The 25,826-nt window shown below is 58.9% G+C and overlaps 1 protein-coding gene across 1 annotated transcript; it reads right to left on the bottom strand.

Annotated features, from left to right (window-relative positions):
- Positions 1-20,828: 20,828 nt before the first annotated feature.
- Positions 20,829-23,206, bottom strand: snai2 (snail family zinc finger 2). The gene is made up of 3 exons (XM_053883526.1): positions 22,944-23,206; positions 22,418-22,882; positions 20,829-21,430 (listed from the first exon to the last, which is right to left on the bottom strand). Exons 1-3 carry the CDS (start codon positions 23,026-23,028, stop codon positions 21,249-21,251), a joined length of 732 nt encoding a protein of 243 aa, XP_053739501.1. The 5' UTR covers positions 23,029-23,206; the 3' UTR covers positions 20,829-21,248.
- Positions 23,207-25,826: the final 2,620 nt, after the last annotated feature.

Here is a 25,826-nt window from a genome sequence, read left to right on the forward strand (position 1 = left end):
TCACATACACACACTCACACACTCAGGTGTGACTCGAACACGAATGCTGCGCTGGATGAGGTGAAGCGGAGCGCAGGTGTGGAGGCCGCCTGCAAGACCGTCATCTGGCCAGAGGAGGCGCTGTGGTGGAGGTGAGTTGTCGTGGATGGATGTCGCTGCTGCTCTCGCCAACACATTCTCCCCACAAGCAGGAGGAGAGTCTGGCTCCACTCCTGGTTATTTATCACCGCTCCAGACTCGGCGTCTCTCTGCGCAGAGAAGTCTGGATGTTTTTCATTGCAGCGCTCCTCGCCCAGTGGCCCCCGGGGGCCCCAGTGTCCCCCAGTGGTCCCAGTGGCCCCCGGGGGCCCCAGTGTCCCCCAGTGGCACCAGTGGTCCCAGTGGCCCCCAGTGGTCCCGGTGTGGTTCTGGAAATGTGGCTTTGCGCGAGGCAGCATTCCTGGTGGCGGCGGAGGAAATGGGTAATAAAAGCGGGAGGAGGAGGTTTGAGCTGAGCTGCAGCCGCTGCTTAATTGCTCTTCACTGGAAAAGAGTTTTGGTTTCCAGGCTTAAAGAGTCAAATCCCTCATGTATCGCAGCCAAGCAGCGATCCTGCAGCTCTACTCCGCCTCAGTGGCGCTGCCGCCTGTTGATCACAGTCCGTGGGGCTCGAATGGAAGTGCCTCGTGGAGTGTTTTATCTTTTGGTCAGGAGCTTCTGCTGCGTGACACGTGCGGACGTGAGGGTCGGACCCACCGCCTCGCGCTGCTTCACTCTGGCCAGCAGGGGGCGGCGTGTGCTGAGCTGTTGTGTGAGAGCGACACATTCCTGACCGAGAGGTCTGGTCCTGGAGTCCGGTCCTGGAGTCTGGTCCTGGAGTCTGGTCCTGGAGTCTGGTTTGTTGTCTTCATCCAAGCAGACTCTGACCCGGGACAGAGCCTCTAGTCTGAAAACAATGACGAGGCGAACGTTGTTGCGAAGTAGTACTGACGTTGTACTGAAGTAGTACTGAAGAAGGCAGCTGTACTGAGCTGGTCCTGTTACTCCTCACATTGCCACGACTGCACTCTGATCAAAGGTTGTTTCAGATGCTGCTGCGTGGGCGCGAGCGACCTCACTACTGTCCCGTGCTGCAGGTGTTCGGGTTAGGGTTCCCCTCCCCTCCACCTGCTCAGCGCTGGGCTCGGCAGCCTGTCCAGTGCAGAGAGGCCCCTCCCCTCGGCCTCCGCCCTCTGCTGAGGACAGCGAGTCACGTCCTGCGGGACACGTCGCTCGCGTCCCTCTGCTCACAATAGCAGGAAGGAAGACGCGTGGGGATGGAGGACGGACGTTTCCTCTGGTGGCGCTGGGCTCCGCCGCGCTCCGCTGCTTCCGTGCTCCTGACTGACGGAACTGTGATGCAGCAGCCTGTTGCTTCCTCCTGGCACTCTGCTTTCCTCCCCCAGCTCGCGGCCCCAGACACAGGAAGTGATGCGGGCGGTGTGTGTTTGGGTCGATCCTATGTTCGGGCGAAGACGGCCAGCCAGACGCAGACTCGGCTGCTGTGATCGGCTCCCGCCGAGCTTCTCACTCTGGCCGCTGAAGAACGTGCCTCCAGACCACAGAGCTCCACGCTCTGGTTTCTGCTCAGACAAGCGGCTCCTGCGGCTGCTGCCTGCATAGTCCTGGCGTGAGCTCACCGGCGCTTTCTGCTGCCTCAGCACTGCTGACTCTGGCGGAGCCCCTTCCCCAGCAGCCACCAGGCTGTGGCTGAATTCAGGACTGAGGCTCCAGGTTCTCACCGTGGCCCCCCTCAGCTTGGATCTCAACACACTTTCCCCGGGAATATCTCAAACTCCTTCCGAGGGTCTGATGCAGCAGCTGATCTTCACCTGAAGAGGTGGCTGATGAGATGAGCCTTGCTCTGTTTGTACTGCAGCCATGAGCCCTGCTGTCGGCGGATGTTTGACCTCTGACCCCTGCGTGTTGGCCACTGATGTCCTTCCTTTATAGAGCGGAGAGTCTGGAGCGGTGAGTGAGTGAGTGGACATGAGACGTGTGAAACCTTCACAGCATCCACCAGCACAACTCTGTGGTGAGAAGATGTGGAAGAGATTAGAGCAGGAGCGGCGGGAGGCTGGAGCCGAGGGGTGGAGGGGGAGGGAGGGGGGGGCTCATAAAAGTCCCATTTGTTGGTGATGCATGAGGAAGTGGAGGCAGCGCTGGCACATGTGTCCGCGCCGCTAAATGAGCTGTGAACACAAATAATCCGAGCGCTGGGTCCCAGTGAGCGCTGGCGCCAGTCGCAAGGGGGCGGGGGGCGTCCAGCAGGTGGAGCTCCACCAGGGGCTTTCACAGGATGGAAGTGCTCACAAAAGAGGCCGCCGCCCTCGGACAGGGGGAGGCACCGGCACCCGCCGTCTTTCCACCTATTGTGTGGACGTGCGCCTCTCCTGGCAGAGGCGCCGCGGGCGCCACGTGCCACCGGCTCCCTCTGGTTTGAAACCTCTGCACCATCATCTCGAGGAGGTCGCAGTGGCCAGTGAACCCAGCGACGCTCCTTCCCTCTTGACTCTGACTCGCTGACCTGCTTCCCCCTCTCTCCCGTCCTAACGTGGAGGCAGCTGCTCGTCTCATTGGCTCCTTCCCAGACGACTGTGTGTTGTGTGAGCGAGTTCTGTCGCACTACTGCCCCCTGCTGCCGCTGGACTCATTTGCCACCGAGAGGTCCAGCGGTGGATCCAGAGGTCCGAGGCTCGGAGGCCAAGCCAAGGTCAGCAGCAGGGAGCCACAGCGACCCGGACCTCGCCTCGTGTGGCGAAGCCTCACCGTTACGGGGTCCCTCTCAGTGTCTGGCTGGTGCTCATGATGCTATGTTTCGGGCCGCTCCAGGGACGAACCATGTTTTAGTGCCAGCAGCAGTCAGTGGGACACATGAGTCCAACCCTTGAGAGGTGTGACATCAGCACAGAAGCCGCTGGCTCCTCGCCGCTTCCCGTGCGGCGGCGTGAGCTGGCCCGGCGCCAGTCGTCACGTGCGTCACTCACCTCCAACACTCGGGGCTGGAGCAGCTCCCTCAGATCCCGGCAGTCAGCCGGGGCTCCGGTGGGATGGCCCCCGGGAGCAGCAGAGCCGTTCAAGTTCACCATGTGGTCTGAGTTACGCGGCTGGTGCCTGGCGCTCCAGTCACCGGGTCGGCAGGAACCCTCACCCACTGCTGTGTGAGGACCAGCGTCAGAAGTCAGCGGGAGCTGAACCGGGCCCCGAGGCCACAGGCAGCTCCCTGTGTGACCCTCAGAGCTGAGGAAGCTCATTTCTGTACAACACTGAGCCCAACGCTGGACCTGAGGTCTTTAGTTTCCATGAAGAATCAGTTCCGACAAAGACACATTCACAATGGTTCACAAGTCCTGCGTCTCTGAGGAGGAAGACTAGCACCTGCATGTGTCTCCGGGTGGCTCCCTTGCTTCTGTCTCTCCTCTGTTTCTGCTCTATTCAGCCAGACCTGGACCGGATCCCTGTGAACCTGGGGAGGTGAGCTGAGCCAGAAGGCTCATGTCCATCACAGGCTTGGGGCAGAACCTCTCCTCCCTCGCTCTCTTGTATGCGCCTCTCCAGCGGCGACGCCCTGGTGACTGAAGACTTCTCTCTGTCCGTCACCCTCATCGTCCCCTCACTCGTGAACAAGACACTGGCCTCGCTGTTGTCCACAGTGGAGGCAGCTTTGTTTGTGACGAGTGAAGGTCAGGAACAAACCTCAACTTTGTGGCACAAGGTTGTCATCTTCTCGTCTGCCGGCCCTTGCTGGCGACCTTTCTGGCAGCAGAGCGAGTCTGTGGCCACGGCAGCCAATGAAACGTGGCGCTGCTCGGCCGCCCGGCGACTGCTGGCCCACGTCCAAGTCCAGCTCGCTGTCTCATCATGAGAGAGCAGCGGCGCAGCTCCCTGCTGGGGTCCCTGACATCCCAGCGCCGAGGGCCAGTCCCGTGCTCACACTGCGGTGTGCTCACATGATGACGAATCCTCCTGTCGGTGTCTCACGAGCTCCACTCCCGAGCAGGTCGGACCATGTGCAGCCTCCAGCCAGCGAGCTCTCTGCAACACACAGGTCAGTGGTGGCTCCACGGCTGGAGCCCTGAGGCACTGAGAGAGACGCAGCTCTCAGGGAGGACCAGTCGCCGCCATGTCACCTGAAGCACCTGTCGCGAGGAACGCTGAACCACACTCTTGTAGGACTTCAGACCCTCCCTGGGTGTTGAGGTGGCCGACGGAGGGCCCTTGGACAGTGGTGCCGGGGCCCCTGACGTGACGTTCCCGGTCAGAAGGGCCCGCACTCTCACCTTGGGCCCAGTCCATCCGTGTGGGTGGCGCCGTGGCAGTGTGCTGACCAGGGGCCAGGTGGATCCTGGGAGAGGAGAGAGGCGCGGGCCGGAGAGGTCCGGGGGTGAAGCTTCGGGAGGGCTCTCACTCACTGTGCTGAGCAACAGAAGCAAATGTCTTCTGCTGGCACGGAGAAGAAGCTGAGCAGCTTTGAACGGCGTGGAAACAATCTGAGTGAAGCATAAATGACACTTCATCGTCATGAGCTCAGGCCACTGCGTGCCTTGTAAATGCAACAGTGGTGAAACGGGGCCCATAAAAACCCTGTGCCGTGGTGCCGGTTCAAATGAGGCTGCGTGAGCTCATGAAGGTCAGCGCCACGTGTCGCCTGACGGCGTCAGAGGTGCAGAGCTCACTCCCTCAGCATTTGCCCTGCGCTGTAAAGCCGACTGCTGCTGATGTGGTGACGCAGCAGTGGCAGAGAAGCCAAGGGGTCGCTGCCATCTTTCCATCAGACCACAGTCACTGCGCTCGCCCTCGGCGCTGGTCCTGCTGACGCCGCGCTCTCACGGCTCTGGCTGCTGCGTCCCGTCACTCAGGCTGTCTGGAGACGCTCAGTGTCTCCGTGAGCTTCAGTAGGTGGCGCTGCTCTTCTCTCCTGGCCGGCACAGCCAGTGAGTCTGGGTCCAAGCGCAGTACTCAGCTGTTCAAAAGAGCGAAAGGCAGCGCAGGAAACGCTCCGTTTTGGATGGAATTTCTCAGAAAGTGACGCCTCACGTTTCCTGGTTGGAATGTGACCCGGCGACAGGTTCCTGAAGGCATCTCTGGTGCGGCGGTGGAGAGAGGCCACAGAGCGCGTGCAGGTCCTGGATAGACCTCTAGTGTTAGAGGAGGGAGGGGGGGCTCTGACTCGCAGACTGTAACTCATTGTAGCCTGACTCCACAGGCCTGGGTGGCACAGATCCTGAAGCGCTGGACATTCATCAAGCTGCCGGAGAGGCGCCTGCCTGGAGCCAGCGCCCCCCTCCCCCGCGTCTCGCCGTGTCGCGCGGCCAGACAGAGCCGGGTCAGTGCAAACCGTCGGGCCTCTGACGCCTCACCTTGGTCCTGCTACCGGGGGGGCAGTGTGGGGCAGAGGTCGTGCTCCGGCTGCTGAGAAAGGTCCCCGGAGAACCTTGGCCAGCTCCACCCCGCTGACCCGGACCCGGATCAGCTCTCAGAGTGTCGGCTGCGGGAGCCCGAGCCTCGGTCTGGACCCTCATCAGCCTGCCTGAGGATCGCTGAGTCAGCGCCTCCTGTCTGAGCCTGGGAACGTGTCGGAGGGAGGAAAGACACGGCCCTGTCCTGAAGAGCCTCATCTGGACTCTGACTCACACGCTCTCCTGGACCTGAGGGGCTGGACACGTCTCTGCAGAGCATCAGTGCCGAGCCACTGATGCTCTGCAGTGGCTCCACATCCGAAGCCTTGCTGGTGGTTTGGATGGACTTGGTAGATGAAGATGGGGTGGCGGCACCGGCTTTATCACTTCCTGGTGGGATACGTGAAAGCGCGTTCTGAACTGACCTTGGCCTGACCTCTAGCGCCGGTGGCTCATCACGATGTGACTGCTCCGGCACCTTCCTAGCTTCACTGCCTCCATCCTCCTCCCTGAAGGCCCAGCCTCTTCTGACCATGCAGCCTCTCGGTTCTGTCTGGGCCCAGGTCTCCCTCAGGCTCTGACGGCGGGAGCCCAGCGCGAGGCGTTCGGACCTGGGATGGGACCTCTGGAGCCAGGACTCCTGCGCTGTGGTCCTGTTAGATGTGGACAGGCTCCTCCTCTCCAGCACATCACCTCCCCCGAGGCCTCATGGGAGCTCAGTGGTACAAATTTCCCTGTTTTCCAGCGGCCGGGGCCGAGGACACCGCAGCCCTGGACCCCACAGATCGAGGAGCCCTCAGATGCCGATGTGCTGTGCATGGCAGCCAGTCTGGAGCCGGAGCACATCTGGAGTGGAGTAGGCTGGCTGAGAAACAGGGGCCAGCCTCGGCCCAAACCCCCCCGCCCCCCACCACCAGCACCGCCGCAAACCTCCTCCCCCCCTCCGTCCGGGCCCAGCGCTCCCCACTTCTGCAGACTTTCAAACCAGTCTGTAAACAAAAGTGGAGCGAGACTCGCTGGAGCTAATGGCGGTGGGAATGCTGCTAAAATTTCCACTTTGAGTGTGTGACACCGGGTGTGTGTGTGGCAGGAGAGACACTGGATTCCTGGATCAACAATCTCTTTGGAAGGGAAACAAAACAAGGCCTGACTTGAGGCAGCGCTCTGCTCCGCTGCACGTGGCATGTGTCCGTCTCACGGCCTGCAGGTCTTTCGGCGCAGAGCAGAGTGAATACGTGCCTGTGCGGGAGCGTGAATTTGAACGCACGCGCGCAGGGAGGCGTCCAAAAACAACAAGATCAGCAGTGAAGCTGGCTTCCTGTTCCAACCACATATTTTGAAATCTTGTCTTTTGCAATTTATAGCTGAGAGTGTTCCTCCTCAGAGAGAGTGTGAGAGAGGCTGTTTGGACAGGGAGACCTTGAAGATGCCAGAAACACACGACAACACGCCGAGTCAGGAGTCAACACGCTGTGCTCCAGAGGTTCTGCTGAATGTTGAGCTCCGAGTCCTATTCTCTGTGAGGGGCTGAGCCAAAAATGCTGCCCCCTGCTGGTGCGAGCACCTGCGAGGCCTGTATGTGGCGCTGTGCTGACCGCCCAACGTCCTGGAGGAGGTGGGTGGCTCTCCTGTGTTGTGGCGTCCACCGCGTCCCGGCGACGGCTGCCGTGCGTGGCCGAGGCCTGGAGGCGGGGTCCGACACGTTTCTGTCCACCCGGCGTTGGGTTTGTGTGGACCGATCCATGCAGTCGGTTCTGCCGTGTGACCAACGGCGTGCGCTCACTCCAGAAGCGGACGGGTTCGGCTGGGTTGCTGCCAGTCAGCTGACTCCAAATGAAGGCGTCTGTCAGGTGATGAAGGCTCTGCATAACAAGATGAAGATTTTGAGAACGTGCGTCCTGCCTGAGGAGCAAAGACTGTGGAAGATGACTGTTGTGTTTTATTGCACTCTCTCCGATGTCAAAGTGCTTCAGCAGACTCCACAGGCACTCGACACCAGACTCTCAGATCAGCTCCGACCACAGAGCCGGCGTCAGGAGTCTCTCCGGCTCCACGTGCGTGCGTGCGTGCGTGTGTGCGAGGTGAAAAGTGTCAAGGAATTCATTGTCTGCTCTCCACCTGTTATTATTCTGCTCCCAATCAACCTGCGAGCCAGTCTGGAGCCAGTGGCCATCTGGAAACACTGCTCTGTTTATAAACTTGGCAAGGCTCCGCTCCGCAGGGCTCTGACCTCCCACACAAGTCTGGAAACAATTAGAGCAAGACAGTCTGGCTGATTGCTCCCAGTGTGGATCCCAGCGAGGGCCGCGGCGACGCCGGCGCTAGTTAGGCAGACGGAGAGCATCCTCGGTCTGCAGAGCAACATGCTGGAGGAGCGCTCCCAGCCCAGGGTGGCCTCCACTCTCACTGTGGAAAGGCGTTGGCGTGGCCTGTGGAGGTCGACCCTGCTGCTCCTCCGTCGCGACACGGACATGGAACTGTCTCAGCCTCAAACTTGTCTGAGTCACTTTGTGCCGCTGGGGAGGAGTCATGTGACCAGTCACTGCTCACGTGACTTCCCAAACTACCACCCCTCCGCATCATTTCCCTGCTCTCAGCCGGTGGGAGAGACTTGCTGGTCTGTGTGCGATGTTAAAGTCAGGAACAACTGACGCGGCGCCGTTACTCGACGCTGGAGGCTGATAGTCCAAACCTGTTCCCTCCAGAAGGTGACGGTCCAGTGGCCCCGCCCCTCCCTGCGGTCCACATCACTCTTGAATCGCCACCTTTCTTCCTGGACTCTGACTTCACCTGCGTCCTCCTGGGCTTCTGAACTCAGAGTGGTGACTTGAACTTGTCCCACTTCCTGCTTCTGAGTGTGTGGAAGACGTCATGTCACCAGGAAGCGGGTGGTGTTTGTGAGAGCACAGGTCAGTGCTCCATCATGTGACCGCCGAGTCACTACATGTCAGTGACCTGTGTTCAGCAGGGCGGCTCAGAAGCAAGCCGGACCTGCAGCGGGCCACAGGAGTGCAACCGAAAAGCAGGATCCTGGTCGAGCGGAGCAGAGGAAGAGCAGGGGCAGTGTCCTTCCTGCCTCTGCACGGCTTCCAGCACAAACTGATTTGAATCAAAGCCACTTGCTGGCGCTGGCTGCCCGGCCATCAGTGACCTTCCTCTGGTGTCACCATCATCAGAGTGCAGAGCTGCAGGGTGAACACACCTGTGGACCCTGCAGCTCCTCTCTGACGCAGGTGGGGGCGGCATCTCTTCACCTCTTCTGCAGTGTTGAGCCGCTGCAACAGTCACCCGCACTTGATCTCACTTGGTGAAGTGTTGAGTCTGTTGAGAGTGACGCCCCCTTCAGTCGGCTCAGAGATGTTGGACGGGCCGCCACCAACCCTCCGCTCCGTCACTGTTGACCTTCCATGCTACACCTCTCCCGCTGAATGTTGAGGTGTGAGCTGAAGCCAGTCCTCTTGGCTCTGCTGAGGCGTGGAGTCTCATCTTCTACTCCACCCTGAGCGTCTGCTGGGCCCCGGCTGGAGCAGGTCACGGACGTCGATGTGTTGGCGATGAATCACTCAGGGAGTCACACAGGAAGTGCGGTGAGAAATGTGAGGCTTGGGTGTCCAGCTGCTCCTCAGTGCGCCTCCGTCTGGAGCCACTTCTTCTGACCTGAGTGGCTGAGACTCACCTGAACCTCACGCCTGTCACACCAGTGCCACCTTCAGGGACCTGGGTCAGACCGAGCCAGGCGGCACCCTGATGCTGGTCTGATGGGAGGTGGCTGCATTTCCTGATCCAGTTCTACCAAGAGAACTCTGAGACGCCGAGCTCTTCCTCAGAGTCCCTCCATGCTCATCTCTTCAATTGCTCACAGTTTGCTTCTTGAAACAAACTCCTTCATCTCAGATTCCAACTGTATTTTTCCACATATTTGAATGTGGTCATTTGTAGTTGAACGTCATCTCGTTGTTTTCTGCCTGAGCTGAGCCAGAAGGACTTGAGTCGGTGATGTGTTCCTCAGGGTTAGACGGCGTGTGTGAAGGTGACTGTCCTGGGTCCAGTCAGATGGACCCGATCAGCCCGGCCGGCTCCAGATCCTGCCCCTGGACAGGTGATTTCCTGTTTCCACCCGTCAGTTCAGCCGACAGCGAGCGGCTAATCCCTGCTTGGGAAGTGGATCCCGGCCTTTGTCCTGCAGCCATGATGTCTAAACGGCGGCTCCAAAACAGCGGTGGGTCCAGGCCGGCGTGTCCTGACACGCACCTCTCTGGGATCCACAGCTCGCAGCGCAGGAATGTGGGGCTTCTCCTGCCGCGCATTACACCTCTGCTGCTGGGATCTGAGCAGCACCACGCTCCTCCTGCTGGGATGAGTGGACCCAGAAGGTGCCGCGGTCACGTGACACGCGCTTGAGCCGTGAGTCCTTCCGTAGCTCCTCATCTGGAGCTCACTGTGGCGAGCGTGCCCAGCACTGGTGTCAGCCGGGAGAGGCCACCCGTGTGGAGGACCGGGACGTGGGCGGAGCCCCAGCAGCCCCAGGCCACACCTGGCTGAGCTGTCCAATGACATGGCAGATTTTCACGCCGCGGGTTTTGTGAGCGACCATGACGTAAACAAGACAAGATTCCGAACCTTCACTGGCGCAGCAAAGTTGGGATTCTGCTGCCCAACAACCTGGTTTAGAGAAGCAGACTGCACCGTCCCAAATGCTTCCTGACGGTGGCGAGAGTGTGTCGGCCTGTTCCCACCCGCAGCAGACCTGAAGCCCATGATGACATGATGATGGATTCAGAGCAGACCTGTTCACAGCTCTCAGCATCTGAAATGTGCTGCTGCAAGATGATGAACATCCATGTTTGCTTGTGTTTGGAGGCGCCGTGAATAATGCACGACTACGACTGCGGTGACAGCCGGTTCAGCTCACAGCGAGACACGGGGAGCGAGGCGGAGGGCGGAGCTCCAGCTGCCCGCGTGCAGCCCGGACACTGAGGGACGAGCGGCGGAGCGGGCCGCAGAAGACGATTCCATCAATGGAGGGGAAGATGCTCGCGGCTCTGCAGGAAGTGGGGCTCGCAGGCCGCTCCTCTGCTGCTGCTGCTGTGACCTGCACTGCTTCTGCTGGTGAGACTTGGCGTGACGGACCTTGTGTGTGGCGGCGAGCACTGAACTGACGTGTCTTCTTCCTGCACAGCAGCCCAGGCAGAGTAGCCAGTTTTTCAAATCCAACTGGACTAAAACAATCTAAAATGGAATGATGATTTGGAACTTTACTGTGACGGTGGAATGAAGAGGAGACAAAGGCGCTGAAGCTCTCTGCTGTTGCTACTTGGCTTCCGAGCATTAGCATTAGCGCCTGCTAGCGCTCACGAGGCGAAGCTCCAGGTGATGTGTGGGTGCGATCCTCGGACAGTACGGACAAACGCATGCTTGTGCTGTGTGAAGTTGGAAGACACGCCTCCCGGTCAGAGATCAGGAGTGCCCTTTGGCTTTTCTTTAGCGCTCAGAAACTGCAACACTTTGCTGTGTGTCTCTGCATCAGTCGAACACAAACCTGCCGAGCTACAAAAGCAGCTCATTGCCTTTGTGTGCGTGTGGATACCAGCGCTTCCCTGGAGACGGAGCGTCGTGTCTCTGTGTTTGGTGAAGGCCGGCCGCGCCGCCGCGCTCTGCTCTCTTGCTCCGCTGGCTGTAGATGGCGCTGCCCTCTGACTGTGGCGCTCCCGTCTCACCGTCTCTGACCCTGACAAGCGGCCACCACAGAGGCTCAGACTCCTGACAGGGACAGAAAACAGCGTGATGCGGAGGAATGCGCGGCCTTGTCTCCAGTGCAGGAGGAGGGAGCGTGTTTCAGGCAGTGACTCGGCTCTCCTCGCAGGAGTCCTCCTCTCTCACAGCGCCAGCGATGAGAGGCGTGACGGAGAGCAAGAGCCGGCAAGACTTTCACCTTTGCATCACAAAGTGTGATGTGAGTCGTCATGCAGCGGAGGAGAGTCTGACCAGGTATCAAGGTTTCTCTTTATCAGGGAAACATAAGCCTCTGCCAAACTGGTCTCACAGACTCCCCTTGCTGCCTGTGTGAACGTTTCCCTCTTCTCCTTCAGGAGTGTTACGGCTGAGAGAAGGGAAATGACATCACTTTGTCTTGTTGTTCACTTGACTGCTGGCAGCCGGTGGCGTTTGGTGAGGACAACAGTTGCTCCTCCAGTGTCCAGCGCGTCGGTGCCTGCTGTCTGTGGTCAGCGCTGACTGACGGTGAGCCAGCTGTAACCTGGGCCTGGGAGAAGAGAAGACTGGCTTCATCACTGACCTCTGGAAAAACAAAACGCCAGCTGACCAACTCCGTCACACCAGCAGAGAGAAGAGGAGGAGGAGAGACACACTCGAACGGCTCTTCCGTGTGGGATCAGGAGTGTGACGTGGCCCTGCAGCTTCACATCTGCTAGCTAGCCGGGCGGCGGAATGCTAATTGTTGTTATGATGAGGCTCGGTGACGAGCGTGGCAACTATCTGATAATTTCATGTTGAGGCCTCGGGATTTTCCAGCCTCTTCAGAAGTGCAAGTCATCCAGCGCGGATCTGGCTTCCAGAGCTGGGTGGTGACGGAGGGGTCCGACTTGCCCCGACAACTCGGCAGGTTGGCTCCGTCAGCAGAGTCACGTCTGCTACCTGCACCTGCCACAGGCAAGTGCTTGTGCCTGACAAAGGCATAGCTTAATGCCTGAGCAGGTCGCAGCCTGCCGCATCCTCTCACTCAGCCCTGCCCTGTTGTTCCTCTGCTCCGTCGCCACAACACAAGAGGAGCAGGCCCGGGGGCCCAGGTGCACTTCTGCTGGGGGTGTTTGATTCACCCAGCAGCAGCACAAATCACAGTCACGAAGCAAAAGAACGTGCTAGTGTTGAGACAGGACTCCTGCTCCAGCACACTGCGCCCTCGCGACCTTCTACCTCTTCCATCGCTGGGTCCCCTCCACCTGGGGCCCCTCAACCAGAGCTGGCAACCTGCCGTTGGTTCCCTGATCGGTCCCTCAAACAGACCCATGTGGTGTCTGGAGGAGTGTGGGAGAGCAGGTGGAGCCGCCATTTTGCCTGTTGTCGGTCCGGAAGCCGTCTCACCTCTGTTACTGAAGGTCCCTCGGCAGAGACGTCTCTCTGGCCCCTCGTCTCCTCAGACCTAACGTGGAAGCTGCACCAAGCGAGTCAGTGAGAGGAGAGCGAAAACATGATCCCTCGCTGCTCCGCCAGAGTGGCGGCTGCATGTCCATGCTGACGTTATTATGAATTCCTCCTCCTTTATCCCCGTCTTCCTCCACATCTGCTGCCAATCACATCATCAAAACGCTGCGCTTTCTTGCCTCCCTCCTCAGAACGGCTGCTCAGCACCGCGCTGAGTGTCAGGATGGATGAAGGAGACTCGCTGCTCTGCTCAGCCGTTCATGTCCCCAGCCCACCCTGCTCTGCTGTCACCCTACGGCCCGCAGCTGCGGCGGTGCGTGTGCCGGCGAGGGTGGCTGGGCTCCAGCAGCCTTTGGATCAGGTTCCACTTGTCTTCGTTCAGCTCTGAATCAAGCTTCCTCCAGACACTCTGGTTTCCTCCCACAGTCCAGCAACTGAAACGCCTCCCTTGTGAGACTGAGGCTGCGAAGGAGGCGGAGTCTCTGTGACTGTTGAGGGTCCATTTGTGGGCCGCAGCTTTGTGCACCATGCCAGGTGTAGAATCCTGCCTGTAGACAGGAACAGGAAGTTTGGGTGGCTGGATCAGATCCAAGGCGTCACGGAGCGGGGCTGGGTTGGTTTAACTGAGAGCGTCCCGTGGGCGTGGCCCCGTGGTCAGCAAGTCACATTACGTGTCAAGTTCATCACCGAAGCGCCGCGGGGGTGGCTCTAATAAGAGTGCTGACCCACGCTGGAGACTCCACAGAGCAGATGAACCTTGCTTCCCTTCGATCGAGGCAGGTCGGTGCCGCGACCTCTGAGTGACCAGTGCGCTTCCCTGGCTCTGCCTGTGGGGGACGGCTACACCTGCTGAACAAGTGTCTGCAGCTCTGCCCCGGCTTGTCCTGTCCTCCCGCCTGGAATGTGTGGAGGAGACAATCAGGTGCAGGAGGCGCGTGGCGGCTTGCTGCGAGGGCAGAGAACCTGCTCCACACTTGGCTTCCGCCGCCTCTTGATCCGCCTTGTTCGACTCTCCCTGCATGACTCACGCCGAGGGTGGAGTCCTGCCAGGGTTTTGTTTAGCCTGAGGGGCAGAAAATTTCATTTCTCCCAAGAAAAGGTCTCCAGCCTGATCCCGCTTCACAGGAAATGCATCAGTGGCGCTCATCATTGGATCATCTGTCAGGTGTGGCATCAGGTGTCGGCCCGTGGGTCTGCGGCCGTGACTGCCCGCTGCAGACCCACAGACGAGTGAGAGGTGAGCGAGTGTTGGGCTCCCCAGGTGCCTGTCTCCCAGGACCATGTCAGTCCTCCTCACCCCGGACTAGACTCAAGGTGACCCCCGTGAGCCTGGAGATCAGGGCTCACCAGACTGTTGTTCAGCAGCTTCAGCAGGGAGTCTGTGGCCGAACCTGCTCAAGGCCAGAGACGGGATGAGACCATCACCAGCGTCTTGACAAAGGAAGGCGATGTTTGTCAAATACCTGTGAGTGAACTGTGAGAAGCAGCAAGGATTGCCTCCACACAGTTGGATTTCCACAGTCGTGGTTTGCCAGAGCCGAACCCCCCGAGCGTGGAGGAAAGTCAGATGAAGCTCCAGCGGCTTTTCTGCCTTCGGACCATCATTTAGCCCTGAAACCCAAGCGCTCCCCTGTCAAGCGCTCATTTTTCCAGCATGTGTGTTTTTGTTGTCTTGCTTCTCCTTGGTGGCGCTGAACAAAGTGTTCTACTGTGGAGGCGCTCTCGCGCTCGCAGACACAGTGTCTGTACGGGGAGTTCCTGTCCCTGGGCCAAACCCACAGACCAACAGCCAGGTCAAACCTGCCCTCGGCCTCCTCCTGCTCCAGCTCTAATCCTTCAGCCACCGGCAGAAAACACAGTCCCCTGAGATGCGTGGTCTGAAACACTTGGTTAACAGTCGCTCAGTTGAAGACACAGCTGTGTGTTCAGGAGAAAGGAACAGGAAGGTGGCCACGTGCTGGACAGGAAGCGGATCCTTGAGTTTTCACGCCACCACGTGTGCACGTTGGCCCAGAGACTGTCCTGAGGAAGCCCCTCTCCATGGAGTGGGACACTCTCCTGAAGGCAACATGAACCTGAGCTACCTGCTCGGGCTTCTCTCCACGAGGAGCAGCCTCCACACTGAGCCCTCACGTCACTTCCGTGGGAAAACTGCGATGGAGGTGCTGGGGCTGTGCTGGGGTGTCGGCCTCATGGCAGGTCCAGCGAAAGACACTCTTCGAGGAGGCTTGGAGAGGAAAACCTCTTCACCTCTGTTGCAAGCCTGGAGGAACCTGTGATCGCATGAGAAGTGCTGAGTCACCATTTCCAAGACGGGGATGGTTCTTGTGAGATGACTTCAGAATGTGTCAGAACATCTCAGGCCGAGTGGTTCTCAGTAGACGCTGCGTCAGGTCCCGTCCGTGGCTCTGCGGGGGTGAACGTCCTGGATGACATCACCCTTCTGGACGCTGAGATTTCAGAGGTTCTAAAGTTCTACCCGTGAAGTGTTGTCGGAGAAGTAACAGGTCCCAGTGTATTTGACTGTCAGGTCTAGCGCCACCTAGTGCCACCTCCGTGAAGGAGAACGGTTGTGATTGGAGGCGTCTTCTGTGACAGACAGCAGTGAGAATGTGGGGATCTGATGACCACCTGGAACAGCTGCCCTCCCCTCACACTCTTCCACCCTCAGTCTCCGGGTCACAAGGATGGACGGGATGCACTGGTCCGGAAGTGAGAAGACCGTTCATCAGGTCCCACAGAACTCTGCCTGACCAGAGCCAAGCCGCTTTGAAGGCACCGTCCTTCCACAGCTGACTGTCTGCTCCGTCCGACCTCATCTCCCCAGCGTCTGGAGGGAAGTGCAGATATCTGGAAGAACTGGAGCTGCTGCTTTGATGGCTGAGGAGGGAAGCTTGTGCAGGGGAGGTGTCCTGCAGGTGACAGGTGGCTTTATGACGGCGCTGAAGGTCTAGCTCCGTCTGAGCTGCAGATTACAAGACAATGATCAGAGGCAGGAATTCCACACGATAAGAGCAGCAGCAGCACCACGCGCCTTATCAGATCCTGATAGTCGGAAGATGCTCCCTGATCCTGCTCCAGCAGAGTGAGTCATGCGTGACTGGGGTCTGGACATGTGGGCGGCAAGAGCCTCGTCTATGACTCAGTGAAGGTGAATGTGAAGGTCATCTGCTCAGGACTGGACATGGGTCTGAAGCTTTCATGAGGTCCGGCCCGTCTGTCCAGTAGGGGAGGCTGGTTTCCTTAGGGCGCCAGGCTTGACACCAAACCTCCCAGGTTGCAGGAGAGCGGAGCCTCACTCGGACCCGAGGCCGCTTCATCACTTGTCAGTGACGACTGCCTTCCTCTGGACTGCAGCCGATCCTTATCTCTGCCAGAGCCGGTCTGGAGTCTCCCTGTCAGAATGATGAAACCCAAACAAACCCGCAGCACGACCATGCATTTCCACAGAGAAGCAACAAGGAGCCTTGCTTTATTCGGCCACAGCGTCTCCAGAGGGCTGCAGGACGCTGAGGAGATGCCGTGCTGGTGAGCATGTCCCAGCAGGAGGCTGTGAGAGGAGCTCGGCGGTCTGGTCCGGCTGAGTCAGAGGAGCTCCTCACTGAGCCCTCATCACCTCCGGCACAGGGGAGGAGAGGAGGTTTGAGTCAACACTGTCCAGAGTCTGGCCCGGCCTGACTTCAAAGCTGGAGCCTGCTGATCACGGAGCGGCGCCTCCCACAGAGAGGCTCCGGGCGGCAGGGGCCAGAGAGCCTGAAGACCAGGAGGTGCCTCAGGCCCAGCTGCGGAGGAGGAGCGCAGGTCGGGCACACCTTCTGTCACAACATGGTGGACTGACATCACCTTCATCTCCGTCGACTCCAGGCTCCTCCTCTCCAGGTGGTCATGGAGCATGAGAGGAGACCTCCTGCTGGGCTTCACAGTTCAGGAGGGATGGTCCTGTGGAGCGCCCCTCCTGAGCCCATCGGTCACGTGTGGTGTGTTGGTTCCTTCCCTGAAGTCCCGACGGTGTGTGGACGAAACTTTGGCACTGGAGAGTCAGCGACTGCAGTCTTGAGCTCTTCTGCCTGCTGCGGTCCAGAGCTGACCCAGTTGACCTGGACACGACTGCACGTCGGTCCATTCTGGAGGGCGACGTCTGTGGTGATCTAGTTCCTAGTGACTCGGCACCTTCCTGCTCCACTCCTCATCTGCTCCGAGTCCCTGGTGCTCCAGCCTGACTTGGTCAGTCAGCTTCGTGTCGACAGCGCGACGGTTGGTCGTAAAGTCGCTGACATTTCCTGCGACTGTGAATTAGCATCTCCGCGTGATGAGCTTTATCTGCCACGAGGCTCTTTCAAGTCTCCCAGTCCTCGTGTCTGCTGCGTGGTCTGATCAGCGTCACAGCTGCCAGTGACAGCGAGCTGGGGTCGCGGGTCATTGCTCAGCCTCTGGACCCTGACTCTGAGGCGTGTTCCCAGCGTCGCACCAGAAACACAGAATGGTAACTGGTCCGCAGCATCAGTGAAAAGCAGGTCTTTGGCTTCTCTCCTGCGCCAGCGATCACAGAGGAGTCAGGCTGAGGTCGGAGCAGAAGATTTTACCAGAATTGACTCCTGTTTGTATATGACATTCAAAAAAGCAAGGTGGCTGAGACGGCCAGGCTCTCACCCGCAGCCTGAGCCTCAGACCCCCGCAGGTGCCTCCTGAAGCCCCCCCCTCATGGCTCTGGCCGCGGCTGGAGTGCGGCCCCTCACGTGACTTTCTTAGAACTGAGAAGTGCTGAGCGCTCCGCGCGGGAAGGTGTCCACCCCCGACCTCAGGAGATCTTCTCCTGTTGAGGCTTGTCAGCAGCGGTGTGAATAATGTGGCCCGGAGCTTGTTTATTCAAGCACCTACTGTTGGCGCTCGCTGCTCCCCCTCCCTCACCCGCACCCCTGATGTTGGCTCAGAGCCTGGTCACCATGACGGACCTGGATCTGGAGCCACCCTGCTGCTCTTCACCTGTGGCCTCTGGCTCCGCCCCCTCCGCTGCCATCAGAGGGCTCCACTGACCAAATGGACCTTTACATGACTGAGAAAAGCCTGGAAGGTCAAAGGTCGCCAACCCACACTCAGGTTTCTGAAACACGTTTTTATCGGGTTAGATGTGATTAAAATCACAGAAGCTTAAAGAAGGCTTTAACTGTTGCAGTACACTATGGGACCTGGGTACGGCGGGTCCTGGGTGAGGACACGAAGAAGGGATTTAGTTAGAAACCATGCTCCTTCAATGATGCACATGCAGCGGTGCCTCCGCTGGTTCTTCCTCCACAGCGTGCCAGCGATATGAAAGGTCATCGTTCCGACATGAACTTACCTGGCGACTGCAGCTCATAAATCAGCTCCCTCCTCTGAGCTGGTCCTCTGCTCTGCTGGAACGTCTGCGGGCTGATGTTCACCAGGTGGCTCCAGCATCTGGAGCCCGACCTCCTCAGGTCATGTGCTGCCAAGCTTCTCCGTCAGACAGACGCCCAGATCTGGAGTGTGAGGAGGCCAGAGAGCAGGGGCCCGGGGCCACCTGCAGTGGTGAGACCTGCGAGCTGGGCGGGCGCTGTGTGAGGCGGGGCCGACGGCGTCACGTGGTCTGGCTGACATCAGCGCCACCACGGCGCGAGGAGAGAGAGAGAGACGCCGCTGAGTGGTGAGACCAAGCTGCACGGGGCGTCCGTCAGACGTTGATGTTGTCTGTGATGAAAACACCTGACTCTGGTCCCCAGGAGTCGCAGCTTGCAGTCAGGTGACACGACTCATCTGGGATTGGGTTTCCTTTGCTGAAGTGAGGGAGGATTGTCAGCTGCTGCTCCTGAAACTGTCCTGCCGCTGACGCCTCACAGCGAGAGCAGATTCAATAGCCGTCATTAAAGATGGCAGCGAGCCAGCGCGGCGCTCAGGAGCGTTCGGCGCCGCATGTCATCAGCAGCATTGCTCATCTCCTCAGTGAGCTGCAGGAGACGTCAGCGCCGCATTAGCATATCAGGCCGCCGCAGCCAGTGTTGAAGTCAGCTGCATTGCTCATGAGGGCCCAACCTGACTGGACGGGACGCTCCTGAGGGGCCGCTCCTGACTGGACGGGACGCTCCTGAGGGTCCGCTCCTGAGGGCCTGCTCCTGAGGGGCCGCTCCTGACTGAATGCTCCAGACATGAAAGGTGAAAGGTGCGAGTCGGTGCCAGCCCTGTCGTTTCCCTGCAGCCAAGATGATGACACGTCCCTCTGACAGCTGACTGGCCAAAACAACCACAGAAACCTACGCGTCCGCTCGTCATGACGCAGCAGTCAGAAATGACCCCTGACCTCCGTGAAGCGTGAGGATGTGAGAAACAGCTGAGCAGCTGCTGCTTCCCCAGACCAACGTTCTTGAACAGGTGCATGAACCCTCAGCTTCAGACGTCTGGGAGACGAAATGGTGCTGACTCTGCAGACGTGACGGAGGCAGCTCCGGCCCAGGCTTCCCAAGGCCTCAGCTCGCCGTCTTCAGGACACGACTGAGACGGTTTCAACAAGCCTCCGGGCGAAATGTAAGCATCATCTGCGCGGGGACGCCAGGCCACGTCCTGTCTGAAGAGTCAGGCCTCCGACAGCGGGCCCTGACCTCATGACCATCAGCCTGTTCCTCTCTGGGAGCGTCGTGTCCACCGAGCGCTCCGACTTCAGGGCGCTTCAGTGTCACTCAAGAGCAGGCTCACCAGTCCTAGCCTTGAAAACCCTCGGTGTGGCTGTGAGGCTCTGGTGAAGAGCCTTTGGGAAACACAGGACGTCTTCAGTTGTTTTCCCGCCACTAAAAGGAAGCGCGGGTCGATGAAGCCGTTGGAGAATGTGATGACACAGCAGATCTGAATGAACCCAGTGTGGAGCTCCAGAGTATCGACATCAGCGGCGCATTACGAATGCTGCTGAGGCTCAGCGTGTGGGGAGGATTTCTGAACTCTGGTCCGTGAACCTTGATTTGACTCAGTTTAAAGGGAAGCATTTGCCTGCGGATGTAGAAGAGGAACATGTGTTGCAAAGACCTCACAGCTGATGACGATGATGATGATGATGACTGGGGAAGTAATGAGGAAGAAGAGTGGTGACAGCACATGACTCTGCTCCCTCCGCTACTTCACTGACTTCTGCTTCATTTCTCTCAGCACACACAGGCTCAGATTTGGTCCCACGATCCACTGAAATATCCTGCTTACTGAGGTGTCCCCAGCTGAACGCCGGTGGTGAGGGCACCAGCAGGGCTGCTGTGGCGGAGATGCTTCTGCAACATTCACTTCAACTTCACATGTAGAATCAATTCAGTTTGCTCCTAAAGCGCAGACAGGAAGTGAGACGTCACAACATTAGTCTGGGGACAGGAAGCGCTGCTGTGAGCGACCCCGGCCTTTGATGGCGGCGGAGCCCGGGGCTGGCCCCGGTGGGGCAGAACACCTGGAATAGCTGGACGGTGACTCAGAGTGAGGAGCATCGACCTCCCGGTGAGATCAGACTCCAAACACACGGGGTTTGTTGGCTGCTGCGCCGGCAGCGGCTAGCTCATGTTAGCAGACAACCCAACACTCAGTAAAGTGGAGATAGCAGCCTCCTCCATGCCCCGCTGGTGTTTGGAGGATTGAAGAGGGAAACGATGTGACGAGTTCCCAACTTCTGTGGCAGCTGAGCGCGGCGGACGCCGGAGATAAACATCACGAGCTGGTGCTACATTTCCAGGCTGCTGGATGTCTGGACAGGTTGACTGGGAACAGGTTCAGGCCCGACCCAGACCTGAGTCATCCCGTCCCCTCTGTGGGGTGGGAGGAAATCAGAGAGACACCAGCTTCCTCACACCGCCGCCTCAGCTGACTTGATTTTTCATTTCTATCTGGTGGTTTGTTCACTCTCAGCCGGGCCTATTGGCATAGGACAAGGAGCTGCTAGCATTCTGCTAGCCAGTGTTGCTGCCACCTTAGATTCAGCTGGGACAGCGGAGCGTCGTTTCACTCGCGAGGCTCCCAGTTGGTCTCTCGCGGGACATGTTTCAGTCGAGTGCGAGGGATGCTAGCACGCGAGCTAACGCCAGCTTCAGCAGCTCGGGAGCGCTCCAGTTCAGTGACGTCCTCGCCACAATCGCTCATTAACACGGAGGATTCCAAAGCGGAGCCGGAATGCTTGTTGGCAGTTTTCGATGTTGCCTCCGTGTTCTGAAGCAAAACGTGGCTCCACTTCTTCAGCAGCCTCGGCTCGGCCCCACATTATCTGTGGTGAAACTTTATTCCTCCAAAGCCTCAGCAGAACCACGTACAATCATCTCAGTCATGCGAACATTCACCAAAGAAACATCCAAATACAAAAGGTACAAAATACACTTATTGCTGAGTTAAGTGGAAAGCTCTTGAGTGTCTGTGCAATTGTGGGCGGAGCAACAGCTGCCGGCTCCACGCTGCCGCCCGACCCGCGTCCTCTGCACCGGTCCTCTCACACACACGCAGCAGGAGCTCGCTGTGGTCAGTCAGGTGTCATCTCCTCATCGACGCCAGTCCGAGCGGCTGTGCCTGGTGGGTCCTCGTGGCTGTGGTATTCCACATCTAGAAGCACCTTTGGTGTCAGTCATGAACCTCCTGGAAACCCTGGAGAGACACCCCTTGTGGAGGGGCGGGTGAGTCCCTGGAGCCAGCTCCTGGGTCGGCTCAGTGTGCCGTGCAGCAGCCCGACTCCTCGTGCTTGTGCAGCAGGGACATCCGGGAGAAGGTTTTGGAGCAGTTCTTGCACTGGTACTTCTTCACATCGGAGTGGGTCTGGAGGTGCGCCCTGAGGTTGGACCTGTCGGCAAAGGCCCGGCTGCAGTGCGGGCAGGAGAAGGGCTTCTCTCCTGTGGAGGACAGACACAGTGTCAGCGGAGGCCTGAGGTCCACACTAGCCTGCCTGTCTCACCCCCGCCGGCCGGCGAGCTAACTTCCTGTCTGAAGGCGCTTCAATGGCCTGCTGTGTGTGTGTTGAGGAGCTGAACCTCCTGAGCGTCAGGTGGTGGACTTGCTCTGACCTCCTGACCCCAGATTCAGCCTGACAGCCAGGAGAGGAATTTCAGATGGTGGATTCCTCCCTGCTGACACACTGTTGCCTTTCATGTTGGGAAGTTCCAGCCTTCTCCTGCGGCCACATGCTATCACGAATGAGATATGGCTGACTGGTGTTTTACAGACATACGGTCCGTCGACCTGAAGAATGCTGCAGAGACTGTACAACTGTGAGAAAGAGACGGTGATGACGGGGAGGTTTTGGAGGCCAGGCCTGCGCCAGATTGCCCCCCTGAATGTTTGGCCACTCTTTGCAAAGACCTGGGACACTCTTCCACTCCTTCCTGTGAGAGCTCAGCTCGTGTCACCGTCAGCACGTCAGGCATCATGTGGGGATCTTTAAGCTAAACATCAACACCCTGCACGGCCCACTGAGGCGTGGACTCAACACCGGGACACGGCAGGCTCGGTAACGCTGCTCACACACTCCAGCAAGCCGCGACACAGCGGTGCGACACGGACTGACCTGACCCCGGTGACCCCGAGTCGCCGCGGTCAAGATATTCGACAGATATTCGCGCCACCATAGACTGGGGTCGGCTATGTTCACGAACCTGTCGTCCATGCGCGGGGCCGAGCAGCCAGAGGTTGCTGGTTCGAGTCCAGCCCGACATGAAATGCATGGAAAGTGACTTTTTCCTTCGATTATCTCATGATGAATCCAAAACATTTTCATCACGTGAGCAAGAGGGAAGTGCCCTCGCGTGATTTTTAATGGTGAACACCACTCCAGCACCCATGACCGTCCGGCCCCCGTGTGTTGGACCCGCGGCGCCACTCACCCGTGTGCGTCCTGATGTGGCCCTGCAGCAGCCAGGGGCGCGAGAAGGCTTTGCCGCAGATCTTGCAGACGCAGGGCAGGGTGTGCGTCCTGATGTGCATCTTGAGGGCCCCCAGACTCACGTACTCCTTCTCGCAGTATTTGCAGCTGAAGCACTTCCTGCTCTGGGCGTCGCAGTGCAGCTGCTTGTGCTTGAGCAGTCCGGAGTACGTGGAGTAGGACTTGGCGCACAGGGCGCACTGGAACTTCTCCGCCTCGGCGCCGCGCGGCTGCGTCCCCTTGGCCAGGTCCTCCTCGTCGCTGCGCGGGCTCTCGGAGCCGCTGTGGTCCTTGGAGGAGGCGTCCGACAGGGAGGAGGGGTAGCCGGAGACGGGGCTGAGGGGCAGGCTGCTGGTGCTCCACACCGTGATGGGGCTCGGGATGGCGGCCAGCGGGAGGCCCTTGCAGAAGCGCGGGCCGAGGATGACTGAAAGAGAAGGTCAGAGTTAGCGGGACCCGACGCGTCCCCGGGCGCGGGCGCCGGCTACCTGTCGGGCTCTCCAGCTCCAGCTCGCTGTAGTTGGGCTTCTTGGCGCTGCTGGAGTGTTTCTTGACGAGAAAAGAGCGAGGCATCTTGGAAGCGCGTGAGTGACAGCCAACTTGTCCAAACTTCCCCCGCTCAGTCCGCCTGCCCGCCAGATCCCTCGCTGCGAGTCATGGTGAGAGAGCGAACTCGCCCTCGGAGTGGAGCGTGGAGGCGTAAATACTCGGATCAGGTGCATGGGAGGAGCTTCAGCTCCAGAAGCCGCTGGACTTCACTTTCTCCGCTCCAGCGGCCGCCGGGAGGCCGGACCCACTTGCGCGCGCCGTCACCTCCAGACAGGTGTTGGGACTGGCGTCTGAGGTCGGAAGGCTCTCAACTGTGGACTCAAACCCGCGTCCACTCCGACCAGGGACTGACCCGCTTGCGCCCCCTGGTGGACAGTGGGAGGAACGAGCTTCCATAAGCCTTTCCTCTCACCAAACCTCTGGTTCGATCCGAGGCTTTCTTCTGCAGTCGGGCAGAGTTGGCTGTCTTCTCCAGGTTCTGTGGTCTGAAGCGGCCAGCTATTAACTCTCTGTGTTTTCCATCGATATCACTCATCCCCTCCTGCCGCTTGAGTCTCTTCCTCTCTTAGTAGACTCCTTCCACACAGATTCTTCCGGAGTGCTGGTTTATCATCTGCTTCTTCCCTAAAGTACTCATTGAATCGGCTCAATGTTTGGTCACTCTGGTGCTTATTCAGTCTCGTATGTAACGTTCTCTTTTCATGCCATGGATCGAGAAGATGAGATGCTCTTGTGCCCAGATATGATGGGTGCCAAACCCGGGGCCCGGGGGCCGAGAGATGCTCTGCTGCTCAGCTGTTGAGAGAGCAGGAGGGAGCGTCTGCCAGGGCCGGTCCTGAGGCCGCATCAGCTTCTTCACCGGGCCTCGCTGCGACCGATGACCGGCCGCAGCAGTTGAACCAGCTGCTCCGGAACAGGGACGGGCGTCTCCTCTCACTCGGGTTTTATTGCCGGTAATGTTATCAGTCACTCACCCTGGGAATGGAAATGGAAGCGTCTGCTCTCAAGGACGACCTGATCTCATGAGTCTCCTCTGCTGAGGCAAAGTGAGCAGTCTACGCCCCCTTGTGTTCAAGCCTTGGTCTGGAGCAGAAGTGGCGGCAAAAGAAGCTGGAAATATGCTTGGCTCTGTTATGAAAAAATATTTTAACTGATAACTCATGGCTGCCCAGCTGCACTGAATTTGAGGTAGCTATATATAAAAAAAACCTCTTCAGTAGTAGTAGCTATTTTAGACCATCCAGTCTTTTGTACTTTACCAAGAGTCACTGGGCCACTGAGGGTGCTGTTGGTTCCTGGGTCTTAGATGAGCTCCACTGGACGACTGGTCAGCAGCCCCTCACATCTCTCTCAGATGGCTGATCCCATCTGAAGACAGAGACTGTCAAGGTGAGGGGTCAGCAGCGACCCCTGCCTGGGTCCGGAGGCTGGTGATGGAGCCTGACAAGATGGGTGGGAGTCCTCCAGTGAGGCTGCTTCCACAGCTGTAGGGGGCGACACACGTGGCGTGTGATGTCATCAGTCTGCGCTCCAGGCAGCTGAGGTTCAGCTCCATGCTCCAGTCTGATCACAGCCTTGTGCTGTGCACCAATGGCTTTTTCAAATCAAACCCATTTGTTCTCACGGCGCCTTGAGCTGCTGGAGCCGCGTCAGCCTCGACTGCAGGAAACACCCTCGGTCGGAGCACCTGTAAAACAAGAGTCTGATGATGTCATGTCGTCTTCATGTCGTCTTCTACCGCGACTCTCTGGTGTTAGGAGCGTAGTGCTCGCTGGTGGGGAACATGGCTCCCAATGACGCCGTGTCGCCATGGCGACGGCTCCCGGACGATCCTCCCCGCGGCTGATCCACCTGCCGCCGCTCTGCAGCCTGATGACTGGCTCTCTCTCTCCCGCAGCCGCTTTCTTCAAGCAGCTGCTGTTCAGTGCTGAATGTGCACAGATGTTCCAGAGGAACCGCCCCCTCCATCCTGGCTGCCACACTCCATAAAGACACGCGCTTGTCTGCCGCTGCCTTCAGGCCGCTGTGCTGGGCTGTGAGAGTCATGTGACCCGACAGTGTCTTGGCTCCAGGAAGGAGGTCAGCCAGAGCAGGGAATCAGAGGCTGAGTGACTCGTCCTTCTGACGGCTGGATTATGACTCCAGGATCATCCCGGATGGAAACTACTGATGGAGGCTTTACACCGGCTCTGTGACGAACCTCTCCAGACAGTCGAGAGGTCGCCCAAGGTCGCAGCGCGTTGAGATGAGGTGAGGCGCACCAGGTGGAGCTGCCCCAGGGGCCGGACCCGGTCAAAGTCCGAGGTCTGGACCCGTCAGAGGGTCGGACCGGCCTCAGGGGCCAGACCCGCCAGAAGTTCAGACCCGTCCGAGGTCCAGCGGAGTCTTGCAACTGGCGGCGGAGCAGTGGAGCGGAGCTGCCGCTGTCCTTCCAACGGAGCCTGATGAGTCCTGTCCGTCTGTGACGGAGGCTTGAACGTGAATAAATGAATGATGATGTTGGAGGTCGCAGATGAAGGTCACTGCCTGGCACCTGCTCACTGTGCTCCAGTGTATTCAGCACTCACCCGGGACGCTCTGCACTCATCAGCATTCCCATCTTTCAGTTGATCAGTCTGAGGCGCCTATTGATTTTCCTGCTGCCGCCGGCGTCCGAGAGCAGCGACCCTCAGGCTGAGGACGTCACGGAGCCCAGCGGTCACCAGAGCGACTCCATGTGTCATGCAGAGAGGTGTGCGTGCACAGCCCAGTCACGAACCAAACACACACAGACAAGCGGCAGGAAACAGAGTGAGGCCTCAGGTGCTCATGAGCCAGGCAGC

This window comes from Synchiropus splendidus, chromosome 13 (genome assembly GCF_027744825.2).
Source record: "Synchiropus splendidus isolate RoL2022-P1 chromosome 13, RoL_Sspl_1.0, whole genome shotgun sequence".
NCBI classification, from domain to species: domain Eukaryota; kingdom Metazoa; phylum Chordata; class Actinopteri; order Syngnathiformes; family Callionymidae; genus Synchiropus; species Synchiropus splendidus.